General features: G+C 40.7%; 2 protein-coding genes across 3 annotated transcripts in view; one reads left to right on the top strand and one right to left on the bottom strand.

The window, feature by feature from the left end:
* Positions 1-1,955, bottom strand: part of PSME4 (proteasome activator subunit 4) — a 103,994-nt gene extending 102,039 nt beyond the window's left edge. For both annotated transcript variants that reach the window (XM_047069964.1, XM_047069962.1), the window contains exon 1: positions 1,712-1,955. In XM_047069964.1, the coding sequence (XP_046925920.1) occupies positions 1,712-1,953 (242 nt within the window). In that variant the 5' untranslated portion in view covers positions 1,954-1,955. The remainder of the gene's footprint in view (positions 1-1,711) is intronic.
* On the top strand, positions 1,952-14,564 carry LOC124503910 (uncharacterized). The gene is made up of 4 exons (XM_047069183.1): positions 1,952-1,955; positions 2,045-2,212; positions 2,254-2,557; positions 14,125-14,564. The coding sequence occupies exons 1-4, from the start codon at positions 1,952-1,954 to the stop codon at positions 14,273-14,275; spliced, it is 627 nt and encodes a 208-aa protein (XP_046925139.1). The 3' UTR covers positions 14,276-14,564.
* The last annotated feature ends 609 nt before the right edge of the window (positions 14,565-15,173 follow it).

Here is a 15,173-nt window from a genome sequence, read left to right on the forward strand (position 1 = left end):
AGATTCAGAAATCCAAACCAGGTAAGCATTCACACATTGGTATATATTGTGCATCTAAAAGAAGCTGTGTCCCCCAAAATGGTTATTCTCCAGCAAATCTAATAAGAATGATTAAAATGGGGAATTACTGGAACCGACAAAGTATTTTTACTGTGCCTGAGTAAGACAAACACATAGAAGCTCACATGAAAAATCATTTGATTTCAATCAGTTATAAAACATAGAACATTGCTGTTTTGACTAAAAGTGGTTCTTTTCCCTGTTGCATTTCTTTTTTCCCAGAGTCTCCTAAGAATCCTAAATACACAAACTTCTTTACACTCTCTTCAAGAGGAGAGCTGTTAACCTTGACATTTTATGGTCACTCTTTGAAAAGGGAAAAATTAAGTGTTTAGGTTTTGCTTTTTAATTAAAAAGGTAATTATTCCCACCACCACCGAGCCAAGTGGAGATGAGAAATTTGTCAGAGTTTCCCTAATAATTGGCAGATAAGAATCATCCTGTGAGGAAATGTAGACAAGACTATTGCGTTACAAAACCCTGAGTCATCACCCAGTTCACTCAGCAGATTTGGGTAAACAGTGGATAAGTGACTTATGTCTTGTGTGTTTATCCATCCATACCCACATTCATGAACATACAATGTTACCAGATTTTGTGTACAGTTAACCAAACAAGATACAGCACAACTTTCTTAAAAAATTCTTCTCTCACAACGAAGATACCCATCTAGCAAATAAAGTGCCTAACCTTTCCCCCTCAGACCGTATTTTTACTTGCTGCCCCCCCCCCCCAATTTCAGTGGCACTATAGCTTAAGGAGAGTTTGTGCAAAAAAAAAAAAAATAGAAACAGTAATCAAACAATAACATAACTCCTGAAACTGATTTTTAGGTCATCTATATTCATCTGAGCGACTCAAAAATTAACGCAAGCCCTGTACTAATAACGCCCTGAACAATATGACAGCTCTCTTCTATTTTCCTTAGGGTCGCACATTTCCAAAGGAAATGTCACAACTGGAGAAACATACACTTTCCCGATGTTCTAAGACTCAACATTCTCAACATTAACTGTCTAGTATACAGCTCAAGAAAGCGCTAAGAGCTGATTTTGAACCAATCTATTCAATCAAACCCACAAAGACTGAGCAGGCCCAAAAAAGCAGAACCTACAAGTTCCCTACGGCCTCCTTCCCATTCAGAAAGTTACGAGACCTGAATTGAGGGCTATAAAGAGGCGGAGACCGTAGACGAAGAACCGGAGGAAGCACCAGGAAAAATCGAGTTACTCCCCCATAGACGAATCCTCTCCTCCCACATCCCCCGTGGGCAAAAGTTCAGGACCCTTGGGGGACCCTTCATCTCTCCCTGAGGGCCTGGTGCCCTCCGGCTCCCCAAGATGCCGTAGGTCGCAAGACAACAACCTAAACCCTTGGGGAGAAGCAGCTAGGGAGGACGTACAACGCTGGTGAGGACAGAGGAGGTCCCGCTGTAAAGTGGCAGGGAGCGGACTTGAGTGCTTCCCAGGCTTCCTGTAGCGATTCTCCGACTACTGCTCGGAGACCACCGGAGGGTCGAGTCGGGGCAGAGCTGTGTCCAGCGGTCAGGTGTGGACAAAGAGCCGCCGCTGCCCTTGCCCCGGACGCTTTCCCACTGAGCCTTTGCCCCCCTTTGCCCACGCACCCACCCTGCAGACCCGAACACGCTTACGTGGAGAGTTTCCTGGTCCAGAAGAGGCCCCCGGGCCACAGCTCTTGGAGCTGCACGGCCCGGCCCAGGTTGCTTTTGATCTGGGCCAGCTGCAAGTCGGACTCGGCGTCCAGCCGCTCGGCATAGGGCAGCAGCTTGTTGTAGACGATCTCCTTCTGCGGGACGAAGCCCCGCGAGTCCGGGCCGGGACGCCCGCCGGGCTCCGGGGGATCCCCGCCGCCCGCCCGCTCGGCCGGCTCCATGAGCCTAGGGACACCCCCCCCACCCCCTCCCACCCTAACCCTCCCCGGCCCCCACCCCTCTCCGGGCTCCGCCTCCTCCGCGTCGTCGTAGCCCCGCGGCCGTCGGCAGTCCGTAGCCCTCGGCCCGACCGCTGGGCCCCCTGCGCTGGCCGGCGCGCTGCTGGTCCCCGCGCGATCCCAGTTCGTTGGCGGCGGCAGCGGCCGCTCTGCCCGCCCCGCACCGGCTCGGCTGGTGACGCTGCAGCAGCCGGGCCCGCAGGTTCCGGACGGGCCTCAAGTCACTTCCGGGGCGGGGCGGAGCGACGGCGTCGGAGGAGGTGGCGGCGGCGGTGGCGGTGGCGGCGGCGGCGGCGGTGGCGGCAGCAGGAGCCCAGCGGGCCGCGCCTTTCTCGCCGTGGGCCGGGCTCGGAGCCCCCACCCCCGGGCCTCACTGGCCGAGCGCGAGCCTGCCCCACCGGAAACACGAAGCCGAATTCCAGGCTATTGTCCTTCCTCGCCTGGGGTTGCGCGGTCCCTGTGGCTGTCCTCGGGAGCCCGTAGTCGCGGTGCTCTCCGCCAAGGCGGTGGGCCTAGTCCCCCACGCCGAGTGTGTGGAAAAACCTAGGTACTCTGTATCCATCTCACTTGTTAATTATAGATTTTTTTACTCTGTCTCCTTTAAGTCCCCTCTTTCGGGTATTTTTCTGGCCGCTCTCATTCCAAAAAGGTGAATTGTTATTCAACAAATATTAATTGAACTGCTATTTTGTGTGTCAGCCGCTACTTTTAGGCCCTTGAAATGGGAAGAGCACGTGATTTCTGCCCTCCAGGGTTTTAAAATCTACCTGAGCTTTAGTCTAGGGAACGAGCAATTACAAGACAATACTGTTAATTACTGGATAAGTACAGGATGCCTTGGGAACACCTAAAGAGAATTTCAAACTGTAGGGGTGTCAGGTAGTTTCCTAGAAGTGATAAAGTTGAGGTTTAAGGGGGTTGAGGGCAGAGTTGGTTAGGAAAAGGAGGAGAAGGTACAGAAACAGCTTAAGAGGCCACAAGCATGCACTCTAGGAATTCAAGGAAGTTCAGAATGGCTGCAGATTGCTTGCAAGAGGGGAGTGCAGGATTGAAACCTAGAAAAATGCTAGGGAGTTTTTAGAGCATTAATCCTAAAAGCAACAAAAACTCTGAAACGTTTTAAGCATAGGAGTGGTGTGATATAACTTACAGTTTCCAAGAATCATTCTGGCTTTATGTGGAGAATGGATTAAAATAGACACCACTGGAAACTGGAGGAACTCTTAAGAAGTTGTGACATAATGATGTCCTGGATGTCAGTGGAATGATTTGAGAGCTACTGCAGCAAGTAAAATGGCCTGGACTTGGTAGCTGACTGAATATGAAGAGTGAAACAATGGGAAGAGACAGGATGATTTCAGATTTGTGGTTTGGGAAGATGGATAGTAAACTCCTTCACTGAGATGGAGAACACAACAGAAACAGATTTGGAGACAGAATGCCTAAGGGATGGAAAAGTACTTTGATGTATGGATCAAGGGGATGACCTAAACTGAAATATTGATTAGCATATAGGTAGGACTGAAGGGAATGAGACAGAGACTTACTAACAGATAACAGGCATATTAAGAATTTTAAGAGTTTATTGAGCAAAAATCTATCGAAATTGGGCAGAGTAAAAGCAGAAGTTTGGAGCCCACAGGAGCCAAGGGAAAGATTTATGTAGAGAAGGTGTGGAGACAAAGAAAGGAAACTATCTGATTGGCTATACCTTAAAGCCCAGTTGGCTGTTTATGATTGGTTGTCCTTAGCGTTTAGATTTCATAACCTTGAGTCATTTACACAGAATTTGGGCAAGGACATTAGAGCCACCTCAGTCTAATGGCTGTTGTGTAATTAGGTTAACAGTATGAAAAGAGTAGGGTCCTTGACCAGCCTCTCAGGGGTACCATATTTAGGGATGTGTAGAGAAAGAGGAGAGAGACCACAAAGAATGCTCATGAGAAGCTGTCAGAGAAATAGGAGGAGTTCTAGGAAAGGGGCCTTCCTAAAGATGGAGTGTTTCAGATGGAGGAAGTAATCAGTGTACCAAAAGTGATTTGAGCTGTTAAGTGAAATGAGAACTGAGTAGAGTTTATAGGTGTTGTTGATACAGCAGGTAACAGTTTCAGTGGAGTGTACAAATGGAAACCAGATTACAATGACAATGGAAAAATAGGAAGTAAATAAATAGAGGCAGCAAAAGCAGACAACCTTTTTTAAAAGTTTGGGTGGGAAGAAAAGGAGAGAGATAAGGAGGTAGCTGGAATAAAAAGGAATTTTTGAAGGTGGGATATGTTTTAAATAATAATGAGAAGGAGCCAATGGAGAAAGGTTGAAGTTACGTGGGCGAGCATGACAGAGAGTGGGAGAGAATATGGAGTCATTGTCCTTTAGCAATAAGCCAGACTGTGCTTCATTGTCAGAGGAGGAAGGCAGGGGAGGATAGGTGCAAATGCAGAAAGGTTTGCAGTTTTGGGTGGCTAGGTTGGAGAAGTTCTTTCTGATAGTTTCTTTTTTTTTTTTGTTTTTCTGTGTAATGAGAGAATGAGAACAATGGGAAGAAGTGGGGAGAAGGAGATTGGAGGAGACTGGAGAACGTTTATAGTAGTCTCAAAATTCAGAAAACTCATTAGAGAAACAGAATTATTTGTCAGTTAAGTCTGGAAGCATGAATTTACTGCCATCTGTCCGAACACTTTAGTGATTTTTCCCAATAATGTTTAGCAGCCCCAGATTGTGTGCCGTGGAGTCTGGTATGATACAGTGACAAAAGAATAAGAATGTATGCTGGTGGTGGCGATGGTAATGGTGTTAGCTACCCTTTGTTGAGCCCTTCTCTCAGCCAGCGCTTTACCCACAATATCTCATTGAATTCTCTTTCCTAAGTAGGATCCTTGGGTTGAGAATATTTAAAAGAGAGTGGTTAATGTCAAAATTGGTTGAAGTCTAAATGAAAGAGAAGAGGGTTAATAGAGAGGTCAAGGTACTCGGATCCTAATTAGGTACAGGAGCAATATGAAAGGATTAGCCTGAACAAGGGATCTGGAAGAACAGGAATGTTTGGACTTAAGATTTCAAAGAAGCAGTTCCTGATGATGTCAGTTTCCCTGGGAATGGATGTCTAAACTGGAAAGGTCGAAAGAATTACTGGAACAAAAAAGATGAAGTCTCTTTCTGTTATTCTATGTGAACTTTACTGGAAAACACTAGTGAGTGAAACCTATTCAGGTGAGAAAGTTGAGAAACCTTAAATCTCTCTGGGGGACTTAGTCCACTTATCATTTGAGATAGTCATCCAAAGTCTGGGGTTAATTTTCTCTTCTGAGACCAACTCCCAAGCATTTTTTATCTTTTAGAGCTCCGGATCCTCTGCCAAAAGATAACGGCACATTATGCTTTCATTCAGACCCTGAGGGAGACATTGGCTTCTTATCAGACCCCTCCAGGAAACAGACTAAAATCTCCTTTCTTGGAAAGTGCAATAGCCCTTCATGGAAAATATTCTGAAGACAGAGCTTTCTCCTCAGGTTGGAGGAATTAATGGGGATAATTACCAATCAAATATTTATGCCTTTGGTTCACTCTGCTTGATAATCCACTTAGTAGCAGTGAACAAAAATGACAGGTTGTTAATTTCCTGCCTTCCCTGCCTTATTCTGTATATGATACATTTGAGCCTGAGAGTATATTGAATTTATGTGGTCAGAGCATAATCTTTAGAAGTATTTGAATTCGATTAGAATGATTCATTCTAATGTAATCAAATGTCCAAACTTCTGCTGTATTTCAGTTCCTAAAGGCACAAGAATATTGGACCTGAGAAATGAGAGGTTTTTTCCTGTTCCTATATGTTTTTTAAGTTTTGATTTTTTTCATCCCAAAGCCCTTCTCATCCAGCCATAGTATCTACTTTCCTTCATTAGAGTGTATTTAGAATTCATTTTTTTAGTAAAGAGAAAATCACAGCTAAAGGAATGAATTCTTCTGTGATTACTACTTTATAGTTTTCCTCTTTGTTAGGCATTTTGCCATTTTACTATGATGTATCTGGATGTAGGTTTCTTTTTATTTATCTTGCAGGGGATTTGTATTTCTTAAAAGATCCATGTCACTCATCAATCATAAAAATTTTTGGCTATTATCTTTTCACAATTTTTCCCCTTCTTTCTTTGTAGAATTCCCATTAGACGTATGTTATATCTTCTTATGCTACTCTCCATATTTGTTACTTTCATTTTGCAAGTCTTTGTCTCCTTACTCATTCTGGATAACTATCAGACCCATTTCTAACTCATAGAATTCTTTGTTTATCTTTACCTGATCTGTTTAACTTATCTATTGAGCTTCTAATTCCAACGATTATATTTTTAATTTTACAAGTTCTATTTAGTTCTTTTCCAAATCTACTATTCTATTTTCATTGACTTTTGTTCTTTATGGTTCCAATGACTCTTTTCATCATTTTGACATGTGTATTTAATTATTTTAGACAATTGTATTCAAACAGTCCTTTCTGTTCTTTCAGATTTTTAAAAGTTTTTTAAACTTTATTTAAGTAATCTCTATACCCAACATGGGGCTCAAACTCACAACCCTAAGATCAAGAGTCACATGCTCCTCTGACTGAGCCAGCCAGACACCCCTGTTATTTCAGACTTTTGGGGATGCTATATGTTTGTTGACTTTTGTTCATGGTGGATCATTTGCTTCAGTTTTATAATTTTTTATTTTATGAAATTATCTTCACATGGCTTTTTTTCTCTGTGGAAATCCCATGTGACCCAGAGCATTTTGTTGGTTTGTTTGTTTGCACCAGACCCACAAAAATATCACAGGCTCAGTACCAATAAATATTTATGTTAATTTCTCAGCTATGTAAACTTCTCAAATATAAATTTGGATTTCTGTCCTATGCAAGTTACAGGCCTGAGAATTCAGCCCTTGGAGAGTTTTATTACTATGCAATATTTGACTTCCAACTCCCTTAGGTTCAAGGCTTCAACTTCTTTCCCTGAGTAGATATTAAAGTGCAAATCACTTGCTGTTTCAAGATTCAATAACATTGCCCCAAAATTGATGCAGAGTTAAGTCACACACTTATCACTCTGGCTTTCCTTTCTTTTTTGTTTCTGTCATCTGGAGAGTTTTTTCTGTGTGTGAACTCATCTATTGTTATCACTTGTTGTGTTTAATGCAGCTTTTCTATATTAGGGTTTCTGCATTACTCAGGATGCCATGTTACTGGAACTGGAGACCCTTAAGGAATGAACTTCTAGCTCTGAAGTATTAGACATCATTTGGAGCAAAGGGGAATAATCGTGGATGATTCAGAGCTTTTTTAGAATCCTCATATCACATAGGTGGTCACTGGTGATGCCTATCTATCAAGGCATATTTATTAAAGGATTAAAAAATTATTAAGTTATTATTTAGAAAATGCCTATTTGATATTTAAATGCTAGGAGTTTTTCAACACAACTGAAGCTCTTTATGTTTCTTCTTTTTGACAAGCTATGGATAATATAGGAGGACACAGCTTCCTTCATAATCAAATATGGTAAAGAGATGTATTGTATTTAATGATAGTTGAAAAAGTTAACAGTAGAGGCAGTGGAGAGATAATAACTAAAGCACAAAGAGGATATATGCTCTTTCCACCTACCCCCTGCTCCTAAGCACAGAATGGAATTGTCTGCATGAATAATTTGAATAGCCAGCAAGACACTCACACTATATCTGATGCTTGAAATGCTACCCTTTGCAATCTGTTTCTTTGTACTAAGCACAATCTCTTTTGAAATTTACAGACTCATAAGAGGGGTAATATATCAAATCCCTAATTCTCCAGGGTGAATTATATATTCATTAATTCAGTAAACATTATTAAGTGCCTCCTGAGTGCCAAGTTTGAGATCATAAGATGAATGACACAGTACTTGTCCTCAAGGAGTTCACTATCTAGTGGGTTGACAGTCAAGTAAACAGATAAATTAAAACTGTAACTAAATGTCATCTGGGATCTTACTACCTCTTAAAATCTCTAGATAAAACTAATTCAGACTGCCTTCCATAGACTGAAAAATTCAGTGCCTCACCCATTAGTTCTGCCTGCCAGTTTTGGAGAATGGGGACTTATGTTTTTATAGCAATTCCCAGATCTGAACTTTTGCTCTGGTAAACTACTTCTGTCAAGTGATCATCTTATCCTGAGGCTTCTGTTGTTCCTGTTCCAGTAGTGCTTTAATCTAAACATTTCCACAATTTCTGTAATTTCCACAAACCATTCATACAAGGCTCTATGTGTATGTGAGAGAGAGAGAGAGAGAGAGAGAAAGAGAGACAATAAATGTAAACAAGTTAAAAGAGACAAAGGGATTTATATGGTAGAAAGAATAAACAACTTAAAATTTAATATAAAATATTTTTCCTAAAAGATCAATTTTCTATATGATTACTGATATGGAGCTCACTGACTGGCAGAGCAGTCAGACATTAAACATTTCCTTTTACAGGTATTTTAATTATGATTTTGTTAAATGCTTTAATAGGATAAGGGGTGCTCTGATTGTGTAGAATAGGGGGACCTGGCCTAGACCAGGAGGCCTGGAAAGATTTCTTTGAAGAAGTAGTAGTTGACAAATGAGTTGGGGAAAAGGATGATTAGGAAGGATCTAGCCAGGAGAACAGTCTGAGCCAAGGCTTGAGGTAGGGGAAGAACTTAGCTTGTTTGAGAAGCTCAGAAAGACCAATGTGTACAGAGAGAGAGGATAATAATGGCAGAGAGGGTAAGCAGAGTTAGGTCATGTAGTATCTTGTAAGTTGGGTTAAGAATTTTGGATTTTATACTGAAGCTATTTCAGATGTATGAATTCAGTGCTTTGGGCAGTAACCAGATACTTACAGGAAGCTGCAGTGGTGACATTAGGGTATTGAAGTCATGAAGTCAAGTGGATAGGTATACCCTAGGCAGAGGCAGAAGTATGTGGAAAGCATATGGAGTTTTCACTGGGCCTAATTAGGCCAAGGAACATTGAGTACAGTATGGTAGGAGCACAGAAAATGTGCATAAGGCAAGAGAAGAGACAAGAAGGTAAACTGAAACCAGATTACAAACAGTCATGGATCTATATGTATTAACAATAACGATAGTAGTGTTGTTAGCTCATCCCTACCCATAGAGAGTGGGCTGCCTTTCTGGACTCAGAACCTAAGTACTAGAATTCAGTTTTTGCCTTGTTTTGTTTTTTAAGTCCTTTTATTTTGAGATAATCATAGATTCACATGTAGTTGTAAGAAATAAAGATATCCCTTGTGCCTTTTACCCAGGTTCCCAAAATTGGTATCATCTGTAGTACAGTATCATAATCAGGATATTTAGACTGATACAGTCAAGCAAGATACGAACATTTCCATCACCACAATGATCCCTGCTTTTGCCCTTTATACTCACATTCGCATCTCTGACCCCTTTCATGTCTCTAACCCTTAGAAATTACTAATCTGTTCTCTATTTCTACAATTTTATGGTTTCAAGACTGTTCTATAAATGGAATCATACAGGGTATAACCTGTTGGGATTGCCTCTTTTCTCTCAGATAATTCCCTTGGGATTCATCCAAGTTGTTGCATGTGCCATAGTTTGTTTCTTTTTATAGCTGAATAACATTCCCTAGTTTGGATGTGCCATAGTTTGTTTTTGGCTATTCCTAGTAAAGTTGCTGTGAACATTCATCTACAAATTTTTATGTAAACATAAGTTTTAATTTCTCTGGGATAAAAGTCTAAGAGTTTAATTGCCGGGTCATGCTGGGTCGCATTGTTTAATTTTATAAATAAAATAATCCCAAACTGTTTATATGGTGCTATCTCATTGTGGATTTAATTTGCATTTCCCTAATGGCTAATGGTGTTGACCTTATTTTCATGTGCTTATTTGCTACTTGTATGTCTTCTTGGGTAAAATGTCTGCTCATGTTTTTTGCCTGTTAGGTTTTTTTTACTGTTGAATTTTGTGAGTTCTTTATATATTCCAAGTGCTATTCCTTTGTCAGATATGTGGTTTACAAATATTTTCTCCTTGTTTGTAGCTTATCTTTTTATCCTCTTGATAGAGTCTTTTGCAGAGTAAGTTTTTAATTTTGATGAGGTCTAATTTGTCAATTTTTCCTTTTGTGGTTCAAGCTTTTGGTGTCAGTTCTAAGAAATTCTGCCTAGTCCTAGATTCAAAGTTGCTGTTGTTGTTTTTTAAGTTTTATGTTTTGCATTGAAGTCCATGGTCCATTTGAGTTAATTTTTTGTATGAGGTGTGACATTTAGATCAAGGTTCATATTTTTGCCAATGAATGTCCAATTAATTTAGTTTTAAATAACAACACTTGAAGACTAACTACCAAGAGTCTAGTCAAGGTAGCATTATTTAATACAGTCATTTCATGTTAGTCTTTACTCAAACATGCAGCGGAAAGGCACATGCTAGCACCATCCACTCTTATGATCCACTGTGAGCCAATACTTGAATGAAAAGACTTAACTCCCAAGAACAAAGAGTAAGTTTTTTTTTTTTAATTTTTTTTTTTTCAACGTTTATTTATTTTTGGGACAGAGAGAGACAGAGCATGAATGGGGGAGGGGCAGAGAGAGAGGGAGACACAGAATTGGAAACAGGCTCCAGGCTCTGAGCCATCAGCCCAGGGCCTGACGCGAGGCTCGAACTCACGGACCGCGAGATCGTGACCTGGCTGAAGTCGGACGCTCAACCGACTGTGCCACCCAGGCGCCCCATGCCACCCAGGCGCCCCTCAAAGAGTAAGTTTTATGGATCCTTCTTAAGTCCATAATTAGTAGTACAAAGAATACATTTGACTAATTCTGCTAGAAAGTGGTCCTGCTAAAAATACACCTAATTTACTTTATTCAGAACACTTTGAATAGTGGGCATCTGTAATTGTTTTTGACTACTCAGCATCTGAACCCATTTGCTAGATTTGGGAAATCCTCTCATCATCTAGGTCTTAGTGAGAAGTAGCCTCCTCCTTCTAACTTTAGAAGCTTAATGGGTGAGATTCACCCTCTACCCATCCCCCTGACAGCCTCGTGATCCGGATTTTGCCAGTATGTACTTTAAATCTTGAGCAAGTGATACTAAGATGAAAGGATGTTGGATGATACTGGATCTCTGATAGATAGGCAGTGTGGCATCCATGGTTGTGTTGTCAGGAGCAGCAGCTGCCTACAGTGACCATTATGTCAAATAGGAGAGATGGCATATGTTGTTGGCGGCAACAGCGCCTTAACCAGATTATTTCTGTTACCCTCACTCCCTTGGTTCCTTGATTCCCTAAGAATCTTTCTTACCATTTCTTACCAATTCTGAGAGTTACTTGATATTTGCCAATAAATTTATCTTCAATTTAAGTTAGCCAGAGTTGGTTACTGATAGTAAACATAGTTGACATCAAAAACCTTCACTGATACTTTTAGCAAATTTGTCTAAAGCTGTGGTTTGGAGAGCTCCCACCCTCAGAGTTTCTGATTTAGTAGATCTGGAGTGGGGCCTGTGAATTTGCTTTTCTAAAAAGTTCCCAGCTGCTGCTGCTTTTGCTGATCAAGTGACCACACTTGATCTTCATCATGTTGTTGGTATGATTCTATAGTTTTCTCTCAAGCAACTGCTGATTAGTGTTCCATTTTTTAAATATACCACAATTTGCTTATCCATTCATCTGTTGATGGACATTTTGGTTGTTTACAGTTTCTGGTTAATACAAATAAAACTGCTATGGATATCAATGTGTATGTCTTTGCGTGGGCACATATTTCTGTCTCTCACGGGCAAATACCTGGGAGAAGATAGGCTGGATCATATGGTAGGTATATGAAACTGTAAGCTATTTTCCAATGTGGTTCTGCCATTTTACATTTTTACCTGTAGTGTACAAGACTTCTAGTTGTTCCACATCCTTGCCTGTTTGGTATGGTCAGTCTTTTTAACTTTAGCCTTTCTAGGAGGAGTGTAATAGTATCTCATTGTGCTTCCAATATGCATTTTCCTAATGTCTAATAATGATGAATATCTTTTTGAGTGCTAATTTAGCAATCATGTGTCTTTCCTGGCAAAGTGCCTATTAACATCTTTTTTTCCGATTTTTTGGAGCCTTACTTGTTTTCTTACTAAGTTTTGAGAGATCCTTGTATATTCTGGGGATAAATCCTGTACCATATATGTAACTTGCAAGTATTTTCTCCTATTCTGTGGCCTCCTTTTTTCACTCTCTTAATAGGCAGAAAGTCATTTTTACCAAAATTATTAACAGCCTCATCAATTTTCCTAGTGCCTTCCCTTAATTGCTTGATATTCAAATTATTCTTTTTTGAAACAGTCATTTTTGATTTTCTCTGCTCCTATTGTTAACTGGTATAACTGCAGTCTCACTTGCCAACAGCCTTGTGTGTGATTTAAAGAATTCTTTAACATCACTTTCATCAACTTCATGTAATCTTGTACTTGTAGCAAATTGTGCAGTTAAATTCTTTTGATTCATTTGATTTGTACTTGATTGATACTTGGGGATATTAACACAGTCTCACAGTTCAAACCAATAAGGATGTCAACTGAGGGCACTGAGTAAGATAGGGTAGGGAAAATAAGTGCTAGTGTTTTGTATGGAAAAATATTTGAGTTGGGACTCATAAATGATCATTTCATTAGAGAACATTATTGTGACTTTTGTTTCTGTATGTCAGCACAAATTTGTGAAATAAATACTAAAAAACAAGGCCTGCAAGCAAAGACCACTTTCTGTCTTAATGTTTCATCTTATATCTTGATCTCCCCTCACTCATTCTGTTCTAGGTACTCTGGCCTTCTTTGTTTCTTGATCAAGCCAAGTTTTGTTTGTTTGTTTTTGTTTGTTTAATGCAAGAGCACCTACTTTTACTTCTAACCTAATAAGTGGGCCAAGAATTTAGACTTACTCTGAGTGCAATGGAAACCAATAGACAAGTTTTTATTCAGGAAAATGACATAATTTGATTTGAACTTTCAAGGATTTCTCTGACTCTGAATGGAGAATAGATCACACAGGGGTAAGAAAAGAATGGGAAGTAGAGAGACTAATTAGGAAGCTATGTCAGTAGTCCAGTGAAAGATGATGATGACTTGTATCAAGGTGAAATAGTGAAAAGTGGTCAGATTTGAGATATTTTGAAGGTGAACCTAATAAAATTTGATGATAGAATGTGGTGTGAGAGAAAGGGAAGAGTCATAGGTCACTGCCACATTTCTGTCTTTGGTAGTAATAGCACATATGGTAAAGTCATCACTGAGATGGGGAAAACAGAGAGGGTACCAGGTTTAGGAAGAAGCAGTCATGAATTCTGTACTGGCCATACTAAGTTTGCCTACAAGATCCTAAGTGAAGATTCAAGAAGGCTTTTGGATATAAGTTTCTAGAGTTAGTGGTAGGATTTAGACTAGAGATATAAATTTGGAAGTTGTCAGCATATGGATGATATTTTATTTAATGTTAAAGTATCAAATAAAATTGTTTAAAAAACAGTATATAGAGAGAAGAGAGTAAAACCTTGAGGCTCCAAGGGGGACAGAGCAGGAGAAACCAATAAAGGAGTATGAGAAAATGAAAACCAGGACAGAGTGATGAAGACCAGCTCTGCATTTGGATATTCACTAGGAGGTTCCCTGGAATCAGCATATGATTGTACTCATGGTTGAGATTTATCACAGGACTATAGTAAATACATACTGGCAGATCATAAGGGGGAAAGACACAGGTGGAGTCTGGAAAAATCCATGAGTAGGTTTCCTTAATGCCCTTTTTATTTTGTAAGGGGTCAAATAGAGCACACTCTTCCCCTGTCAGTGAAAACACACTGATATGTCTGTGATGTTTCTGTACAAGGAAGCCCATTAGAGACATAGTGCCCAAGAATTTTATTTGGGTTCTGATCATGTAGGCACCCTCTGTCTAGGCACAGTGAGCCGTTATTATCAGTTAGGGAAAAAAGGAATACTACTGAAAATCAAGTTTTCAAACGCTAGCCAAGGGCCAACCTTGCAAGCCCTTTCAAAGGATAGCAATCTCATGTCTGCTATGTTAACTCTCTTCTGCACAGAATGGCATCACAGAAGCTAAAAGAGGAGAAAGTTTCCAGGGAGAGAGATGCTACTCAAGAATCAGGTAAGATAAGGACCAAAGTAGCCAATGGATTTGACAGTATAGAGGTCATTATTGACCTTGACACACACAATGCCAGAGGCATGTAGGACAGAGAAGCTGGATTGGAGAAGATTCAAGAGTGACCTGGTGAGGGAATAGAGACAGCATGCAGAGATAGGATATTTCAAGAAGTTTTCTGTGAGAGGAAAGCAAAAGAAGGAGAGGTAGTAAAAAGATGATAGAAGTCAATAAAAGGCTTTTTACTATGTCAGATACTAGCACATGTTTGTATTAGGATCAGAATTATTCATTAGAAAGGAGAGGTGAGATTGTGGAGGGTGAGGGATCGGATCCACAGCAGGAGTGAAATGATAGGAAGAGAGATACTCCCTACATTGAAACAGGAGGGAAGAAGGAGATATACAGATTTGGAAATCCCAAAATGAGCAACTTCTTTTTTTTCTTAAAAAAATTTTTTTTGGTAATATTTATTTATTTTTGACAGAGAGCGAGCGGGGGAGGGGCAGAGAGAGAGAGGGAGAGAGTGATAGAGAATCCCAAGCAGGCCCTGCACTGTGAGTGCAGAGCCCAATGCGGGGCTTGAACCCACGAACCACAAGATCATGACCTGAGCCAAAATTAAGAGTCCGTCACTTAACCAACTGAGCCACCCAGGTGCCCTCCCCCCCCTTTTTTTTTCTAATGGGTACACAGTGCTTGGGCTTTATTTAGTATCATGTCCGTGACCCAGGGCCAACTTGGAATCCACAGTCAGGACAGAGTCACATGGCCCACAGCTCACTGGGACCCTCATTCTCCCAGTCTATCTACCCTGGTGCTGACATAAGCCAAGGAGGCCCCATAAAGAAAGAAGGTGTGGGACTCAGTTCACTTACAAGTTTTTAGAGCCCTGGCAAACTGAACTCCCAAAGCAGCTGCTTCTCCTGAGACACTGGTGTGTGGGTGAGGGTGGGGTACTAAATGCTGGTCTTCTTTTGTTTCAGT

The sequence above is a fragment of the Lynx rufus genome, unplaced genomic scaffold, assembly GCF_022079265.1.
Source record: "Lynx rufus isolate CCGP_SWC_20201006 ecotype Redwood Valley unplaced genomic scaffold, mLynRuf1.p SCAF_8, whole genome shotgun sequence".
NCBI lineage: Eukaryota > Metazoa > Chordata > Mammalia > Carnivora > Felidae > Lynx > Lynx rufus.

Coding starts and splice junctions, on each gene's coding strand:
- LOC124503910 (XM_047069183.1), top strand. Junction 2,213..2,253: donor TGCAGCAGCCGGGCCCGCAG/GTTCCGGACGGG, acceptor GGCGGGGCGGAG/CGACGGCGTCGGAGGAGGTG. Junction 2,558..14,124: donor GAGTGTGTGGAAAAACCTAG/GTACTCTGTATC, acceptor TCTTCTGCACAG/AATGGCATCACAGAAGCTAA.